At 44.1% G+C, this 19,792-nt stretch overlaps 1 protein-coding gene across 1 annotated transcript in view; it reads right to left on the bottom strand.

Moving 5' to 3' along the window:
• Positions 1 to 19,792, bottom strand: part of cep112 (centrosomal protein 112) — a gene marked incomplete at its 5' end in the record, with an annotated part of 136,182 nt that overhangs the window by 41,297 nt on the left and 75,093 nt on the right. Inside the window, 2 exons of the mRNA XM_080044108.1 lie at positions 3,808 to 4,038; positions 12,313 to 12,495. Coding sequence (XP_079900234.1) covers positions 3,808 to 4,038; positions 12,313 to 12,495 — 414 coding nt within the window. The remainder of the gene's footprint in view (positions 1 to 3,807; positions 4,039 to 12,312; positions 12,496 to 19,792) is intronic.

The raw sequence follows: 19,792 nt of genomic DNA, 5'->3' as shown, positions 1-19,792 counted from the left end.
CAGCCAGAATTTTCACATCTAATCTCCCCCAGCACTTCAAAGAGCCATGCTCTCCAGACTATGAGAAAATATGAATTCAAAGTTCCAGACGTTATTCATTTCCTATCAAACCTGAGGCCTCCTGATCTTTTGTCTGGCTGTATCTCAGATCTGTAGTATTGACAAGCAGGGAGTGAGCACCACATAGCTGTGTGGGGTGAAGAAAGCCAACACAAAGACTTATCCTCCATTTACCAACTTTAACCTCTTACGATTCCTGTAAAATGAACCTAGGGTTAAGAGTTAGGGAGGCGTTGGGCGTACCTGCTGTTGGGACTGTATTTGAAATAGCTTTGCAATGCATCAATCAAAATGATAAGAATCCTAATGTATTATAAGAATTATAAGAATTTTAGCATGAGTACACACTTAAACATACTAGTTATGTATATAGCATGGTGGTGCACTTATCAGGTGTAAAAGGGGTTAGGATTAGCTCAGGGCCCGGCAGGCTGTTACGGGTTAAGCTTTTACAGGTCCTTCCTATCAGGCATTAATTGCAAAAAATAAGTTATGTTTATATGCCTGCGATCATACAGAGAAGCGTGTGTAGTATGTGTGTTCCCAGTCCAGTCCTAAAGTCTGGTCTCTGGAGTCTTTATAAAAAGGCCTAATGTTCAGGTCTTTGCCACAACTTGAAGGTGGTGTGGGGTCAAAGACAGAGAGGGATGGGACGGTTCAGGTCTGGAGGAGAATAAAAAAGTTAGATAAGGGTGGTGGTGTGTGTGAGAGGCAGGATTCTGGCTCACTGTAGCCCAGAGATGAGGCATCTTTATCATCAGGCACAGAGACAGCTTCACAGGCCCCTCACTGGAGAACGGAGATTGTGAGGTCTGGGGTTGTGTGCGTACAGTCTCATCCATGAGAACAGCCATGCACACACACGCGCAAGCACGCACGCACACTCACACACACAAATATAAACTTCAATAGCATCCACACCAAAACCCCCCCGTCCCACACCTTTTTACTGAGCCTACCTCCATCACGTTTCCTTCTTTGTGCAGCTCAAATGTATGGAACTATCTTAACGTCTGATCTTATCTCCTCTGATATTCTGTTTCTCATTATTTCATTGCAACAGCTTTGACCGTCTCCTCCCAAACACCCACCCCCCCATCCCCCTGTATCCCTCTCTCTGTCTCTCCCTTAAACGCATGCGTCTTTGATAGGAATCCATTCATGGATTTAATGGATTTCTCTGGCCCTTTTTTCCAGGATCTGGGAGATGTGTTCAAAAAGGAAGAAAAAGAAAAAAGAGATGGCCTGCCCGGGCTCTGCTTCCAAGAGCATGGTGGACTGCAGAGGACAGCATTTCTATCTGCATCAAAAGAATGAGAAATTTTCAGCTTACAAAACGGGGCGAACGAGTCAATATGGATCTGAGAGATGGCTGACTTCAATCCCATGTTTATAAAAAAAAACGACGTAGTCAAACTTTTGCTTGCCCACGCCGAAGTCAAACTTGGAGACAGATTAAAAGTAGAAAAAAGGAGAAAAAAGTAATACCTTCAACCTTTGGTGAGTTATATATATATATATATATTTTAGAAGCATACACTTTTAGCTGACAAAAAAGGACGGCAAAATCATTCATCTCTTTCATAAAAAGTGAAACTAGCACATTGCTTTTAGTGCTATCAGTTCAAGTTCAACATTCAGCCTCACTGCTTTGAATCCACTCCAGACCCCTCCACAACTGGGGGTCATATTTTCCTGGTCTACTAAAAAGGGGGGAGATAGAGTGAGGAATTAAAGATAAAATGACTTGTAGCTTGCAAAACAGCCGTCACATATTCAAACAGGGGGGGAAAGGGACCGATAGGAAAAGGCGTAATGTCTTTAAATTAGGATTAGCCTGTAATAAGCACATTCTTTTCCTCAGATCCCTCTCTCTCTCTCTTTAGTACCTCCGGTTCTGTGTGCCATATGGAGCCAAAATGGCCGACTTTGGTGCTTTGGAGGTCCCTGCATTCCGGGGCTAATGCTGCGCAGCTGGGGCGGGATGGTGTCTAATGAAAAACGCTCTCTTTGATGGGCCCTGCCGAGGGATTAGGTTCTGATCAACACCACCTTAGGTCAGCTTCCTGCTTAGACCAGCACAGGATTATGGGTGATTTCCCAGCCGTGGGTCCAGTTTCTGTAGTGGCGAGGGGGAGTGAATATGAGACAGAAGGAGAGAGGAAACCCTCAGAAGTTCCTCTTGAAGTACTTCCTGGTTGACTAAGATAGCAAAAAGGCAAAGCTGGATAATGGCTGGACTGATATGCTTTCTCCTCTTTGACTGACCCTTAAATCCAATCAGATAAATAGTGTGCATATTTCAGAATGGTATACTGTATCAACAATGGTAAAAAGGTCAATCAAAAGGCTTGGTTTATAAAAAAATACGCAAGCACAGGTTGTGTACAAGTTGTCAGAAGAATGATCTTTCTATATATTCTGGTTTAACCCCAGCTGGATGTGTTAACCAAGCAAGCCTTCCTCTCCTGTGTCTCAGTAGGTAGAGCGGGGTGATCTTGGCCTTTTCCATGTCCATGGTTGATCAAGACACTGCACTCCAATTGCCCCCGACTCGGCCAGCACCTTGCACGCTAGCATTCTGCCATTGATGTGGGAGATGGTTGTGTGCGCCAATGTGTGTGACAGGCGAATTGTAAAAGGCGTTTGGATAAAAGCACAAGTCTCAGTCCCACACACGCAGACACAGACACATACACACACAAACTGTTCTCACTGTCAACACTGATGAAAAACAATAGCTTGACATGGAAAACATTGTTCGTCATTCTCTGACAAAGTATCTATGGGAGAAGTAGACATACACAGAGTCAGACATACAGGGAGACAGTAGGAGAGGAGGTAAGCAACACACGCAAAAGATGAAGAAAGCTAGATTGCCTGAACAAATATGTCTTTAACTTGCTTGTTGTGCTGTGCACGGTTTCTAAAAAGCCATTCTGCCTTACAAAGCTACTGCCTATCAAGGGCATGGATTTGATACCTTCTGCTGTACGTCCAGGTTTTTTTTCTGAGCAGTAGAGTCAACAATTGAAACATTTCTTGGACGCTTCTTGAGATATTTATGAGCTCCTGCACCAGTGTCGTAGCCTGGTGCTACCAGACCATCGTACTTCATTTCATTTGTACAGAAGGTCTGGCAGTGCTGTAATTGGCAAACGTTCACTCACTTGGAGGCGGGTGTCTGTTAAAGTTTAAAACTATTGGATCTGCCCAGTGCCACTCTGGATTAGCCAACCAATCGCATAACGTTTGGTCGTCACGTGTGTCATGAGCCGGCTTCTGGCAACTGAAACTGGAGCGCGACTTCAACGTCATCGTTCTCAGCCACTCGCTCGCTCTCTTCGCTGATTGGACACAGAAATTTGTTCGAGCAGAATCCCACTAATACGCCCCGTCACCAGACTGACTACTGAAGGGAAAATGAAATTTGGCCGGAAGTAGGTAGGCGGGCGCAGCCAGGCTACCAGTGTCGCGGGGTGACACCAGTTTTGCAAACGCTGCCATACTGAGAAATACAGAGAGTGTTTTGTGGGGCTGATAGTCTTCATCAACTTTGTGTCAACTCGTTTGGCGGTGGCTTGAATGTAACCGACATTCATTTATATGAAAAAGTTACGCACTGTAGCTTTAAGTGTTTATCGGCTATTTTATTGGTCAGTTTTACATTACTTTCAATAGAAAGTAATGTAAAATGATTGGGGACGGACACTATCCCCATGTTTTCCCTCCTACCCTTTCACCCACCTTCTCCTGTGCAGCTTCCGTCTCCTGCTGGTGGCTTCTCTCCAGGTCTGTGCGGACTCGCTCCATGTCAGAGCGCAGTCCATCCAAGGCTGCCTGTCTCTCCAGTAGGGCCCTCTGTTTGTCCTCCTCCCGCAGCGAGGCCATCTCAGCCAGCTGCTGCGTGTGCTCGGCCTGGCTGCTCTGGAGTTCCTCTTGTAGACTGCTCAGCTGGGACTCCAGATCTGAAATTGTCTGAAAAAAAAGAGACAGCTGTAGAGTGGATCGTTCTGAGATGTGGATAATATTTCATGATAATCTCGTAAATATAAAACAGATAGAGCAAATTGTCTTCATCTGTACATGGATATGCATCTGTGTTTCTCTCAGATATATTGTAAGATGGAGGCTACTTTCCAATGGTCCATTCTCATTTTATCCGAAGACAACAGCTGGAGTCAGTGATTCTGGAAAATTACTTGCTGTCAAAGTCATTTATTCAAGTGAATATCTCCTCACGATCGGCTACCTGTCCGTACAGTTTGTGTGCGCCAAAAGAAATCTTGTGTTAATACACAGCGTACGCTCTGTTAACTGGATATATATAAACTTCCCATTTACAGTGCCTAAGGTGTGTATAAACCCTGGACTTTTTTTTCCCAGCACACAATACGAACAGGTAGCGGATCGTGAGGAGATAATTCACAGATTTTCACAAAAAGTGATTTTGACAACAAGCCTACTCCAGAATCACTGACTCCCCCCCCCCCCTTAAGATCTATATCTCTGTTTCCCTCAGGATGGACTTATGTCTAAATTACTTTATTAAGTACCATTAAAGATTTCAGCTTTACAGAATGTCCACCGAGTTTCATATCTGATCTCATACATTTCTGGCACTGACAAAAGCTTTGTCTCTGACGGATAAGAGACAACTAAGAAAACAAAATAAAGACTTTGTGTGTCTTGTAGAATGATAGTACAGACACAAATATCTACAGATTATCCTCCCTGGTTGACAGCCTGCCGCAGAGATCCTGAGACACAGAATCCAAGCGTGAAGGAGTTAGGACTAAATGTAGTAAAAGTTTCAACAACCTGCTTACATGTGTTTGTGCGGGGGCTGCTACCATTGCCTGACCCTTCCCTTGACCTGTCTTCTCTTTGAACTGCTCAGCCTTGACTTTGCCCAGAAAAGCCCTTTAACGGTGCTGCCAGTGGGAGTGAACATTATATAGCTAGCAGGAATGCTAATGAGCAAAAACCCATGAACTCTGGAAGAACAGAAAAGGAAGACAGTTCTGACACATGTAGAGAAAGAAGTTAGCGCCTAGTGTAAGCTGCTGTTGTGGCCTTTCACACTTCCTTACTTATTCTTATTGCAAGTATTCCCCAGCTATTGCACATCCTCATTACTATCTTTGTTTTCTTCCCTAGTTTGGTTTGCTCGGTGTGCTCATCCTCGTGCCCCCCTCCCTCTCCTAAAAAGCCCGGGCATCCCAGGACAAACACCGTGTTAAGGCAATCAGACAGAAAGTGTCTGAAGACTTTTTTTGGCGGGCACTGAGGAGAATCAAAGAGACTTCAAAGGAGTGTCACAAAAACAGGCAGATGCTGTGGCTCAGTGCCCCTACACTGGCACACACACTTCTCGTGCTCACATCCAAACACAGGCAAACAGCCACACATGATTGAGCTGTCTCACTCTCTCTTACACACAACTGCAGGCAACGCATTCAAAGAGCATATGAGGTGAAAAAAAACTTAAAAAAAAAGCAAAAACGCAATAGTTCAAGTCTATGTCCTATTCCCCTGTCTCTCAACATTACCAGTCCCTCTGCTGCGATGGGGCCTTCAAGGGCAAGCTGTTATTGGATCTGAGCCCTGAAGAGCCTTTAATGTATAATTCTCTCTTTAGCAACTGTGGATGATCGGCATTCCAAAAAAAAAATCTTTAAATAAGTTGTGAGTATAATCTTCCAGAACAGAGAAATTGGCGATGACAATTCAGAAACTTAAAGAGGCCAAAAGAGCATGATTCTCTGGGTAGTGAGTGAGCACAGCCCGCTTCAACAGGGAACATGTTAGTTAGCTGATGTGGGGCTTTGTGACCAAACAGCTTTGGGTGACAATAGGAGAATGTCAAATGTAATGTACTGGGTCACATGGTGTCAACTAAGAAGACAGAAGACGGGCAGAACGACTGAAGAGAGAAAGGAAAAAGCTCGGAACGGAAAGATATGCCTTCAATCAACTTTGCAACAATTACTCCAAGTTGCTCTTTAATGTGATTTTGCATCGACATGGTGTGGCAGGCAGATTCTAAAAAAAATACTTTTAACAAGATGTGTTATTCTGCCATTGCTGACTGGATTATGAAAAGTGTTTAGGGCAGCATCCTTTATGGATTCCTCAGCTAGCATGTGCTGCTAATAAGACTCTAGTCTGATTTCATCCACAACGTAGCCGCTGCTCCTTTTCATTGTCTATTATATACAAGCCTTCCATGTGAGAAGAAAACCAATCATGTTTTCTGCTAGATATTAAAAATGTGGTAACACTTTACAGTAAGGGTACAACACAGTTAAGGCTTAGTTAATGCTATTGACGGTTAATTAATGTGTAGTTCATGCTTTTTAGACATCAACTAACTGTAAATGCTTAATTATTAACTGTAGGTTAATGCTCGGTTTAGTATTTACTATGCTTATTAACTAATGGTTAGTTAAAGGTGAAGAAAGCGATTTGTTTATGTTAATATAAGTGTTAAATTGCTCTTTATTCATACAGTGATCACTTATATAAGGTGCACGTTTCATAAAGCCAATCTCTCACTCACTCGCTCTGCATGTAGGTAAATGGACTTGTATAGCACTATATCTCCGTTTATCACAGACTCAAAGCGCTTTACATTGTTTTTGTACACATTCACCCAGTCACACACACATTCATACACTGATAGCAGCAGCTACCACGCAGGGTAGGTTTAGCACTAGGGTGCTAAGCTAACTAAGCTAACTATCGGGAGCAATTCGGGGTTCAGTGTCTTGCCCAGGGACACTTCGACATGTGGCGGGGAGACGGGGGATCGAACCTCTGACCCTGCACACCAGAGGCGAACTCCCTACCCAGTTCGCCACTGCCGCCCAATCGGCAAATACACTTTTCGGGGATCCCACTACTGATAACCAAATAGAAGAGAGAACGCTACAAACCGGCACCTGTCTCACTGGCGGTGCACGTGCAGAGCGACAGATTGGTGAATGTGCATGCACCTACAATGGCAGAGAAGGTAAAAATCCTTCCCAATGTCTGTTTTGATGTTTTTTTTATCATGTTTTATCACACTTATGGATCTGAGATGATGCTAGATAACTCACTGCTTGAAGACCGCAGTGCATTAATGTGGTGACGTGGGGACAAGGGAGGGGACTGCTAACTGCAGTCACTGACAGGAAGTTAGCTAAACTGACCATTCCGCTTACAGAACCTTTAAGCAATAACTTAATATAGCAGTTAGTTAATGCTTAATTAATGCTCATTATGCATTAATTGAGCAGGTATTAAGAGTTAGTTAATGCTTAATTAATGCTTATTGAGCATCAACTAACAGTTAATTAATGTACCCTTATTGAGGTGTTACCAAAAATGTAATGACATAAAGAAGGCGATATATTTCCCTAACAAAAAAAGCATTACGTGCAGGTGACATAACTATAAACAGACCTTTCTCACTGCGGATATTATGACTTGGCAAACATGGGTGCCACTAATAACATTATTAATTGGTTCTTCTGTGCATGCTTGCTTACTGACATGACAGAGGCACACCTAAATGGAACAGAGCCATAGTTCAATCTTACTGTACGTGTTTTTCCTGCTAGGACGACTCCGATGGCTGATGTGAAGGAAAGCCTAGATTTTGCATTAGCACGACAGGTGGCTGTTGTCTAAGTCTATATATTTTTTTTCAACACTATTATTATTCATTTCTTGCTGAGGGTTAGATGAAAGGATTGATGCCACTCTCTCATGTCTATGTGTTATCTGTGGAGTGCAGTATGTTTATGGGTTACAGCACACACTATTCCACATGTTAATTAGTGAGCTTTGGAGGTGCTGCTGGGCATAATGTTGATCTAAGCTAAGCTAAGCTAATCAACTCCTGCCACTAGCGCCACAATTATTGGAGATATGTAAAATGAGTGGTATGGAGTGGTACATGAAAGGGAATCTTAAAAGCACAGTAAATATTTCATGTTAACAAAAAAAAAATGAAATTATCTTAAAATGTATCGATCAAAAGGTAAATAATAATCCGATACATAGACAATACATACAGTTTAAGTAAGTAAAGAAAATGTAGGTAAGAGTGTCGTAATAGATGTTTCACTGTTGTCAGTCAGATTCATTTTTATCTGCCTGAAATCCAAGATGATGTATGCACGTACGAAATGACTTGAAGGTTTGAACGAGAGCTCACACACTCTACACATCACAGAGCATCCGTGCTGACTGATGACTTCACCCATGATCAATGGATCTGAATGCAATCGGCGAGGTTCCAACATAAACACTTGCAGCTATATATGTTGAAGGAATCATATAAAAGATTACACACACACAGTGACAGGCCAATTCATTGGGAAACTCATCCACTGCTGGAATATCATTGAGTGACAAGACAAGATCCACTTGACGACGCAAGATCTCAGGAAACCCAGTCATTTGGTAGGTGACAATACACACACAACAACAATCAATGGTCTAGCTGGCCGCCTTGTACTCTTCATAAGCCATCCTGTTTGACAGAGTCTGTCATCGGCCTCTTCATTTGACTCATCTTAATCACGTACTTGGGCTTGAAAAGCTTTGAAAAATTGACAGCATCATTATTTAGTCCATCACGGCTTCGGAAGAAAAGACCTCACAAGACTCCTGCTCTCCCCCATGCTGTTTGAAGTCCAGATGGCGTGTACGTTCTTAGAATTTATTTGATTCTGCTGCTGGTGGGGAAAATATTAATGATGGGTTTTTTCATGAAACCAAAAAAATTCCTATTGTTTGCAACAAAAAAAATCCAGTCTCCAAATTAATATACAAAAACTAGGGCCAGCATTGGTGCTAGTTTTTGAAATTTTATATTTGCCAACGGAAAGTTCTCAGCCACAAATAGTATATTAACAAAAATATCTCAGCCACAAATAGTATATTAACAAAAATAGCATCAGGGAATTTTTTTTATCATAAAATACAATGAATCTTTACATGGTCCAAAAACGCTGTTTAAAAGATAAGATTCATTTCTATAAGAATATGAATGTATGAAGCCTTTCAACATTTTCTAGTTAAAAGTTTAAAATTGTGGAATTCTAAATAGAAAATGTTGTGTCGCAGTGTGAAAGTGCATGAGTTTTCCTATACAGTGCTAAACAGATTTTTAACACCCCATGATTGAACACTGTATATGCTTCTCTTCACAATACTACTAGAAGGGAGGGTGTAAACGAGAGGCCAGCACATAAGGAGGCCTCTCTTATGTCTTGTTATCCGTGTTAGAGGATTATACTGGTGATGGATCCCCCAAAATCGTCTACAAAACTCTTTGGTCCCCAGGAGAGGGGGTGGGGGGGGCTGTTGACTGAACAGCTAACCCAACAACACAGAACTAAGAGCGGGCAAAAGCGTCTCACCATCCAGACATGTTAAAATCTTCCTTTTCACGTTGGTATTTAAAAAAAAATGAAATTCAAAAAATAGTTCATTCATAAAGAGCAACACAAAAGTGTGGACATTTTGAGTTAATCCTCTGAATCAGTGGGACGCCGACGACTGCACACCAGGCCTTTAATCCACAGGCTTATTTCGAACTCTTTCATAAAGAGATTTCATGACGTGTAGTATTTCAAAAGGCGCGATCATTTTTTTTGAATGTTGACAAATATTAAACAGTGTGTTCATCCTGAGCCCGAAACAGACCTCATGTTCACAAGAAATAGGTCTTGCCTTGGATAAAAACAACTCCAGTGGGATGAGGACAATGTGTCTCCTGTGTGAGTTTGTTTTTAGCTCTTGCCTCAAATACATGATACGACTCATTGCCTCTCCTGCTCAAACACAAGGCAAGCGTCAGGAATGCTATTTATTAGTGTGCCACCACATCAAGGGGATGAGTGGGTATTACTCATGCTATGAGTGGGCAACTGACATTTGCTGTTCCCTTAGCCAACATCCTCGCTGCAACTGTCCTTCCACTGATTCCAGGAAAACAGAGAGAGAGAGAAGTGAAGAGGCAGACGTAACAAGGCCCCAGGGCGTCAATACACACAGAAGGCACTTTTAATTGTCTGAAACCGACGTGTCACCCGATGATAAAATCATTGTCCATATGACGCATGCGGTGGATGTGCGCTGTTTGATGTGCAGGGAAAAAGTCCTTAAGCATAAGATAAATGAGCGGGAGAAAGTCGCAGGACGGGCCTTTAAGGGAAGTGCTCTTATGTTTTGTGTTGTGTGCAAAATGGTGACTTTTTAAATTTGATTTTATGTTTTTTTTTTTTTTTTTACAGTTTTCCCAGCCTCGTGTTATGCCTGTTAGAAAGGCTGTTGAGGAGGGCCACATTGCTACAGTAAGGGGTAAACAACTTTGGTTTGGCAAAAGTGTCCAATAACAGAAGTTTTCCTCAATGTAAAAAAAAAGAAAAACATGTTTAATAATCTGATGCTACTGCTGTGTCAGCTTCTTGTCATTTTAACAGCACATCCCATGGAACAGGAAAGTCAAACCGGCTCACATTGCCAACCGCTTAAAGTTAAAGTCTGGATTTCTGCTGCTTTAACTGCTGACATGAGGCAGGCGTCTGATCGCCAGTCAAAATGCTGCGCGAGCTAACAGGAGCTAGGGAAAATGAGATGAGCGGCTGGGGGAAAGTTTGTTTTCTGTCACCTCCTGAGGTTTGTCAAACTAATGCGTCATTTTGACACGAGTTGGAAGGCAAGTTATCAGGAGAAATGCACTGTTGTGACGGCATCTCCTTAAATAATAATACTAGCTGGTGACAAGGGAACTTGAGAGAGGGAATGAAAAAGAAAAAAACAAGACATGTTTGGCCTGATGTCATACAGTTGGTATACTGGTATGTCCGTATAAGACGACTTCTAGCTGTGTATAAATGAACTGTCTCAATGTGTCACAGAGGTAAGCAATCTCAGCTAGCAACAGGGGGCCAGTTTGAACCTTAGTGGGAATATCCAGTTTTGTTGAATTTTTCACCCTCAAAGGTAAACATTACCAAAACAACTAACATAGATCACAGAATTATAACTTATCATTATTAATTATAATTGCCAAAATAAAAAATTGCTGCATTTTACAAGAAAAATATGGTTTTATCTTTGAGACATTGTTGGTAAATGTCCTTTTCACATAAATAATGTAACTGGTCTTAGAAGTTGTACATTTAAATTATCTCCTAAAATGCTCCTAGTAAATAATACTTCTTATTCGGGAGTACGATTTTACATGCCATTCTTTCGGCGCTTGGCACCACATGCACACAGTTGGTGTGAGCATATTTTGGTCATAGATAAATCACACGTCTGGCTCGATCCATATCTCTAACTAATGGCAAATGGAACTACATTCTCTGCATGCTGACAATGTCCATTTCATCAGGGAGCATGAAGAGTCAAACAGTTCCCCAGCTGGGGGCTGGTTTGTCAAATGGCTTCCCACAGAGCTCCAAGCTAGCCCAGGGCTGGCGAGAGGCGAAGACAGAGCGAGGGCTACGACATGAAGACCTGCTGCTGCTTTGGCTAAATTGCAACAGAATAGCCTCTCAGTGTCAGGGGATGTCCATTTTTTATAGACCCGAATGTCAAACAGTCGTTGTGGCAGTCAACGCTGAAATGAGAGAATAAGCAGCATTTTCCAGGGGGGTGATGGCTACCTGCAGAGAAGAGAGAATGCCCATGCATAGATACACTTCGGTGGGAGCACAGGCTGTATGACGCTCGTCCACAACCGTACAGCGGAATATAAAAGAGGGTTTTGGAATATAAGATTGGCGCTCAACTGAACAGATTTATTCTCCTTCATCTGGCTACCTGTGGTTTCTGGATGTCCAAGTCTCTGCACTTCTATCATGAAATCCCGCTGCGATACAAAATAATTCTTAAAAAAAGAAGAAGAAAAGAAAAAAATCGGAATAACAATAAAGTTCGAACAGTGCGATTTTTTTTCTGCCGCACTCCGTTGTGTTTTTTTTATCCAAATAAAGTTCATTTCTAATCAAAAAAAGATATAAATTCCTCCGTTCGCTCACGGCAAATATACAGCAATCTATTCAATTAGTCACACCCGGTATCAATATCTGTCTTGCTTCAAGTACAAAAAAGTGTCTCGACCTGCTGTGCTTTTGAAAACCCCCAGGAGAACGATAATGGGAAAAAATGGTTGTCCACGGGAGCGCGGCGGGTCAGCGTATGTGTGTTTGTGTGTGTGAAGGTGGATCAGTGGAGACCCCCTACCTGGGCATCGCGCTGCCTCCACTCCTGGGTGTGCTGCTGGTGTTGTTGCAGGGCGGCCCTGGCCTGTCTCTCCAGGCTGCTCACCTCCCGCTGGCGCTCCTGGACCAGGCTGTCCTTCTGCGCGCTGTGCTGCTGCTGGAGCCGCGTCCTCTCCTGCTCCTGCTGCACGCGCTGCTCAGCCATCTGATTGGACAAAGCATGGCAAAGAGAGACTCCATCAGCCAACACACACTCAGAGAAACCCTGTCGTCATGACAACTTGTCCATCCAGCGATCCATTCATCCTTCCTTCCTTGTCCTGTTCCTTCTACCCCTTTGCCTCCACCAAGAACATCCATGCGCCCCACCACACCAAATTGTGGGAAAATGTTTGGAAGAGGAAGAGGGGTGAAAAAGGTGAGAAAAGTTTCTCCGCTTCGACAGAGGATGACGTGGCGTGATGTGTTTACATCTGGGTTGCTCCCCTCACCCTCCCACCTCTCCTGCCAATTGTACAAAACCCGGCCCTCGACGTCCCACTCCTCTCTCTCTTCAAGTCTGTCCCTCTCGCCCCATTCTACGATCGGCATATAAAAGAGCAGTTAGCGTGGGCTATGCGTGCAAGCTGGTAGGGGTTAGCCATCTGGCTGCAGTAACTACCCGATGCCCCATGCTAGGCGCTTGACAGCATGCGAAAATCGGCTTAAGCGATGACTATGATAATCATTATAAACACAAATAACAATAATGGACAAGGAGAGCAACTTTGAAGAGAACCGAAAAGATATTTCTGATATAGTATATAACTGATAGTATCAGTTTCCATGTTCTTAATGGGGTTATGCTCAAGCAGCAATTACAAGGCTGCTATAATTGGGGGTTAAAGTTGCCAATGCAGTATATCTGAAGAATCTGATTATAGCAAAGACCTGTATACAAACCAACCAACAAGTAGCCTTGGTTACGGTACATCCAGCAGACTTCAGTCTTAACAGTTGAGTTACAACCAGCGACAGACAATACAGTAGAGGAAAATAAAACTCTTTTAATGGGACACAAAGCCCCAATTCTTCAGGCTTAATCACCCCCATCATCTGTAGCAAGTCTGTGTCCTAGCACGACTGTGAGCGGAGTCACCTGCTGAGAGGTGAGCCTGGCCAGCCTTTCCCAGGCTCTGTTCCGTTCCCACTCCCCCATGGCGGTGGAGACCAGTGACCCCCACACCATCCCGCCGTGCAGCCCCCAGCCTGGAGCCCTGAAAGGACAGCAGGGGCTTGGGGCCCGTTGGCCTCCCTGCTTTGAAGCTAATCCCCTGCACATTGGGCTTGACGGCACCCTACCTGGCCTGCCAGAGGAGCGGAGATCCTCAGCCTCTATGCCCGGTGTCTGCTCGATCACTGGCCTATCTTGGGATGTCGTGTTGCTATTCAGAGCAGGTGATGAATGAGGCGCTATCTACAGGAAGCCGGATTCTGTCCCTTGGCAATGAGAGGAAGGCCACAATAGACACTTCGTTTTGGCAGCCAAGAGTTTACCCCTCAGCTTTTGGTAGAGCTTTTCTAAGTGCCCTCAATGGGCGGAATTATAGCTTGATACAAATGTATTTCTATCTCTTCGGCTCCAATAATGGCATGGCATTGCCGAATACCACACACGTTCACCCTTAAGATACCTAGTACACGCCTTTTTTCAAGTACGTAACAGGACAACACAAAGCTTCATTAGACAGACACTATGCTCAATGTGGGCAGAATCCAACACAGGCTGCCACTAGTAGTGATGCCAATGTTGTTTACGGTACATTCCGCAGACAAACTTGTGCCGCCTTCATTTTCCATTCAAGGACATCATAATATATCCACAGCCAGAATGCATTGTCCCACAGGGATAGTCAGATTCATATAGCAGCGCAAGTTACGGATGACAGATTGATAAGCAGGCAAATTGCTATGAGAACTCCCCAGCAGGACATGCAGTAACTGGGTGAGGACATCGCGGCTTACTGTTCGTTCCTGTTTAGAGTCTCGGGCCATGGGGGTTTTGGCAGAAGGAAGGGATCTGAGGTGAAACGAGGACGGAGAAATGGGCAAGATAGATCCATTGTGAGGGGGGAAAAAGCAGCTAAAGAAAAAGACGGAGAGGAGAAGACAGAGCAAAACCCAGCCAGGGTGTGACATCACGTAGCGCCAGCGTGCAGCGGAGGATGCTGGGTGCCGCGGTTCTTAAAGGGACCGGCGTGGCGCTTACAAGGGAAGACTGAGTGGGTTATAGAGCACAGCTTGGTGCCACAGATGCAAAGTGGGTCGGGTGTTACTGCACAGCACGACTCCCGTCAAGCCTAGGCTGACATGGTGTTGTATATGTGTGTGTGTGTGTGTGTTTGTGTGTGTGCGTGCGTGTCTGCATGCATTGCTCGCATTGAGACGGGACAGTGAGGTAATGGGCTTCTTTCAACCCCAGGGGGGATATCTGAAATGTTTGAGAAGGAAGAGGAAGGAGGAGGGTGTGGAGGAGAGTAGAACAGAAGCCCTGTCTACTCTCAGCAGGGGAGGCTGGGGTGAGTGTGGGAGGGGAGGGAGGAATGGAAGCAAGACAAAACCCTTGTTCCTAACTGTAGGCTTTTGAACTGAAGACGGCCAATGAGCGCTTATTTGTCCGCGCGTGTAGCAAGTCCACACATTTGCATTTGTCTCCGTCGTTATTTGTTGTCCCAATCTAACATCTAAAAGAGTGAGGCCATTCAGACTGTCCTCCACTCACAAGGTCATGACTGCAAAGCGGCCGTTAGACCTCACTACATCACTCCAACGTCAAGAGGCAGAGCTCTGTGTGGACACTGTGACGTCCAGTTGCCAGGAGGGTCCGCTGGAAAACAACTCATTCATACATGGTACAGACTTTTTTTTTTTTTAAGTCTGATTGAAGCTGCCCTTTTGGGAATGTTCCTTTGTGAGACCTTTGAATGGACAAACTTGACCCATGCAATCTTGTGACACACATCTCTCTGGAGTGGAGGCATAATGCATACATGAATGCAAGCATGGGAGAACTGGCCGACACAAAGTACGTTGGAAGTGTTTGTGTGTGTGTGCATGCATGTGTGTGTGTGTGTGTGTATAAACAGAATGTACCCACAATTCAACCACTGTTCTCACAGTAACTCATGAATAATGACACATTTCCACATGCATATTGCTGTCTTTCTTCTCTCTCTCGCCTTCCAACTGGGTGGTTAATGTCGCCAGCGCTCACATCAACACCATCACAAAGACAGGCCCCTTAGTTTTTATTTGCGTTTTTATCTTCAAGACAAAAGCCTTCCTGATGTGCTGCTTACCCTGTGAAGTCGGCTTCAACTGTCAACCGCACCCCCCCCCCCCCCCCCCCCACCCTCAGAGGCAGCAGCAGATGATAATCGTCACTTGCAATGCTTTGAATACAAACCTGTTTTTTTCAGCGAGGAATGGATGATTCCTCAGAAAAACATACAGTAGATGGCACTTATAAATTGTCACAGTTCCTTGATCGTTATGGAGGGATGTAGATGTCGTTTGGATATACATTCAATCTGTCAAACGGTGTAAGCAGCATTGTTTGCTTTCTATGATAACATACTGTATACCTTTGCAGCATCAATTACAAAAGATGCATTTTCACTTTCGCAGTAAGGCTTGTTTTTGCTGGACGTTTTAAATCTTTTGAAGGCATTTAATCATGAAGCCAATCAATAATGGAGAACTATTTCTCCACTCCTTACGGAATAATACTGGCCTGCCTTACACCCTCCACCTACAGCACTCTATAGCAAATGAAATGCAGTGTAAACTTCATCTGGCCTGTAAACGAGTGCTGGCATGCTTATTAACCGACAGGTTGAGCGCTCATTTGGTGGTTGAAGCTCAATCGGGTTGTGGATACAGATGGGAAACCAGATGTTACACCAGTTAGTGCTGTACCCTCCCTTTAACTTCACTTAAGAAAAGAGGAGGAATGCATTAATAATTGAACAAGGATGTATTATTTAAAGGCAATCTAATGATATATGAATGCATACATATATCTTACCACATGGTGAATGTAGTTGCTATGCATGGCTGCATGCTAATGCCAGATATAACTGGTTATTTTGCCTGATGTTGTACTCTCCATGGGTAATGAATCGTGGTTAGTAGGGATGGGCATAATTAATCGATGCTCGATAATTGCTCGTTAAGAAATGTGTCGATCAATTTATATTGTTATCGATCAAAAGGACGTTGTGTATACTGTGAGTCTTGAAGCGTTTAATTGAATATCACTATGTGGAAGAAATAACAATTCTAACCACCAGGGCGCGATGTTTTATTATTTCAAATGACAAAAACGGAACAGCCAAATGAGCGGCAGTTGACTTGTGACGCAGCTCATTTAAAAACTTGCCAGCAAATCAAGATTAGCCTAAACATGAAGCGGTCCAAGCGAAGTGTTGCGTGGAACCACTTCGATTTAAAAAACGGAGACGTGCACTGTACACATTGTGATGCCGTGTACAAGTATAATTCCACGACGACTACTATGATGTATCACTTGACCAACGTACATCCGACCTTGTTGGCCGGCAGTTCATCCTCCTCTCAACCTACCATCACCTCGGTCCTAGCAAGGAGGAGCTGTGACTCACAGCGGGCAGATAAAATTACTAAAGGTATCTGTAAGTTCATTCAGACAGACATGCTGCCTATAAGTATAGTTGAAGGCAAAGGTTTTGGGAATCTGATTGATATAATGGAACCAGCATATCACATTCCATCACGGCGCACAGTCACCAGACTCATTGAATCGCAGTATGAAGAAAGAAAGCAGGAGTTGGTTAAAAAGTTGGCCACAGCCGAGAGTGTTGCTCTCACGACAGACTGCTGGACGGCTTTAACAGCTGAGAGCTATATTACCATCACCTGCCACTACATCGGCGATGACTGGGAAATGAACTCGGCTGTCCTGTTAACAGAAAGCCTGCCAGGCCGTCACACAGCGGACTGTCTCGCGGAGAAATTGAATGGGGCTGTGGAGCAGTGGGGAATTGAAGGCCGAGTAATCGCCTGCGTACATGATAACGCGGCCAATATAGTCGCTGCTAACCGTCCAACCAGAGTCAGCTGGGTTTCCGTTGCCTGCTTTGCCCACACCCTCCAGCTGGCCATAAATGACGGCTTTGCACTTTACCTGCATCGGGTAATCTCCGCGGCTGGCAAACTTGTTGGTCACTTTAACCACAGCACAGTTGCCAGCAAAGCGCTGCAAAAAAAACAAGAACAAATGGGTCTCCCAAGCCACCGGCTAATACAATCATGTAAAACACGTTGGAACTCAGTCTGTGAAATGTTCGATCGGCTGGTGGAGCAACGGTGGGCTGTTGCTGCTGTCCTGTCGGACCGCACCGTGACCAAGCTCCAGGACGCCAGGATCCTGGAGCTGAAAGATGAGCACTGGCAGCTGATGGAGGAAACGCAGCCTGTGCTGAGAGCACTAAAGTGTGCCACCACAGTCATGTCTGCGGAGAAGGACGTCTCCATCTCCAACACTTATCCCATCACCTTCGGCCTCATCAATGCGCATCTGCTGCGCAAAGAAGGAGACGGGCCCAAGGTTATCGAGTTCAAAACTAAAGTGCGGTCCTCCCTCAGCACCCGAATGAATGTAAGCTACATGTAGTTTAATTTCAATATGCCCAATAGCAAAAATGTTACGAGTAATAAGATTTACAACATAGCCTATACTTACATGCCTCTTATTGGATAGCCTAGATACGTTTTCCATTTAGCATTATAGATGCACAATTATTTCTGATTATTGATTTCTCCGCATCATTTATTTTCAGGTTCAGTCTGCTGAATTTGTATCATCAGCCCCCATGCTTTCAGCAATGCTGGACCCTCGTCACAAGCACCTGGGCTTTCTGACACCTGCACAGAGAGTACTTGCTAATGCGAAATTAGTTGAACTGGGAGAGGCAGTGGAGACAGGCCAGGAGGCTATCGAGCAGGCTGGTGGGCACGCGGCGGACGAAGGGAGCGCAAACACTGGAGCCGCCGCCACACAGGCTTCCGCTATGGCACTACTCCTTGGGGAGCAATACTCCACTATACTGGACACTGGCATTGACTCAGAGGTTAATAACTTTCTGAGGGATACCCCCCCACTCCTGGATTGCAACCCTACCGACTGGTGGAAAGTGAATGGAAGAAGGTTCCCCAGGCTGTCAAAGTTGGCGCGCCAATACCTCTGCATCCCCGCAACTTCGGTCCCGTCAGAGCGGGTGTTTTCTGCTGCTGGACTGACAGTTACAAGGCTGCGTTCGCGTCTGACCCCCGAGCATGTTAACATGCTTATATTCCTAAACAAAAATATGTAGGCTGGAGGTACTGTATGCTATGGACAGTGGGGACAGTCACCACCGTATGTAAGTCGCTCTTTTTTTTTTCTTAATGTGTTGTCTCTCGCTCCGCTTTTCTTTCGGCTTGGTGCCTATTGGAGTCGTTACATTTTGTCAAAACTGTGACATTTTAGCAACAAGTTCAGCCTTATATATGTTCACTAAGGTATTGCTTTTAGATAGGCTAGTTCATGCAATTGTTTCTAAATGTGTGGCTCATCTTTTTGTTGCGAGCCTTTCCGAGCGCCGGCTGCACTAGGCATATATGTCGGCCTTTTTTTCCCCCTTTTTTCAAACAGTTATACAGTTTAATGCCCACTTGTACTGCCTTGTTTGATTATTGTTGGCCGATAGTAGGCTACTTATTGTAATTGGAATACAGATTTAGTCTTGTTGAAGCGTTTCCAAACCTTTAAGAGCGCCTGTAGGCGCATTGTTCGGCCGTTACAAGCGCCGCATAGGCCTATAACCTATAATGCCTGTAGGCTATTTATTATTTTAAAACTGTTAAACAGTTGTAGGTCTTCAAGTTAACTGTCTTGTATTATTGTTGGCCTAAACATTATTGTTGGAATAAAGATTGCATTGATAAAAACATGCTGCATTTTGTATTTTCTACCAACGGGAATTTTAATATAGCCTATAGAAAAAGTTAATGATTAATCGATAATTGCTCGATAATTCTAGCGATGATCGAGCAAGGAAATTTCTTAAAATGCCCATCCCTAGTGGTTAGTACACAGCCATTGTTCGACTTGTCTTGTATCTTGTAGTATGGATTTGGGAATTCAATACTGAACAATTGAACAAATGAATTCATATTCAATCATATTGTTGAAGTATACAGCGAAAGATAAAACCCCCACTAGCAGGCTGCTGAGGTCGAAGTGAAATATAAGTGGTGAACAAATATATGCCCCCTTCCTGCCTATACCATAATATCCCTATCTGAGGTTTAATTGAATCCGCTGCTCTTTAAGAGATGTCTTCCTATCAGCAATCCAGATATCAATGAGTTTTGAAAATGGTTTCTAGACTCCTAAACCAAGAGATTGGATGATAAAAGGGAGGATGCGCCATCGTGGTGGA

Source organism: Ammodytes marinus (genome assembly GCF_949987685.1).
Source record: "Ammodytes marinus genome assembly, chromosome: 16".
Taxonomy (NCBI): Eukaryota; Metazoa; Chordata; class Actinopteri; order Uranoscopiformes; family Ammodytidae; genus Ammodytes; species Ammodytes marinus.
The sequence above is the reverse complement of the archived record's forward strand: the minus strand, read 5'-3'. Positions and strand labels throughout refer to the sequence as shown.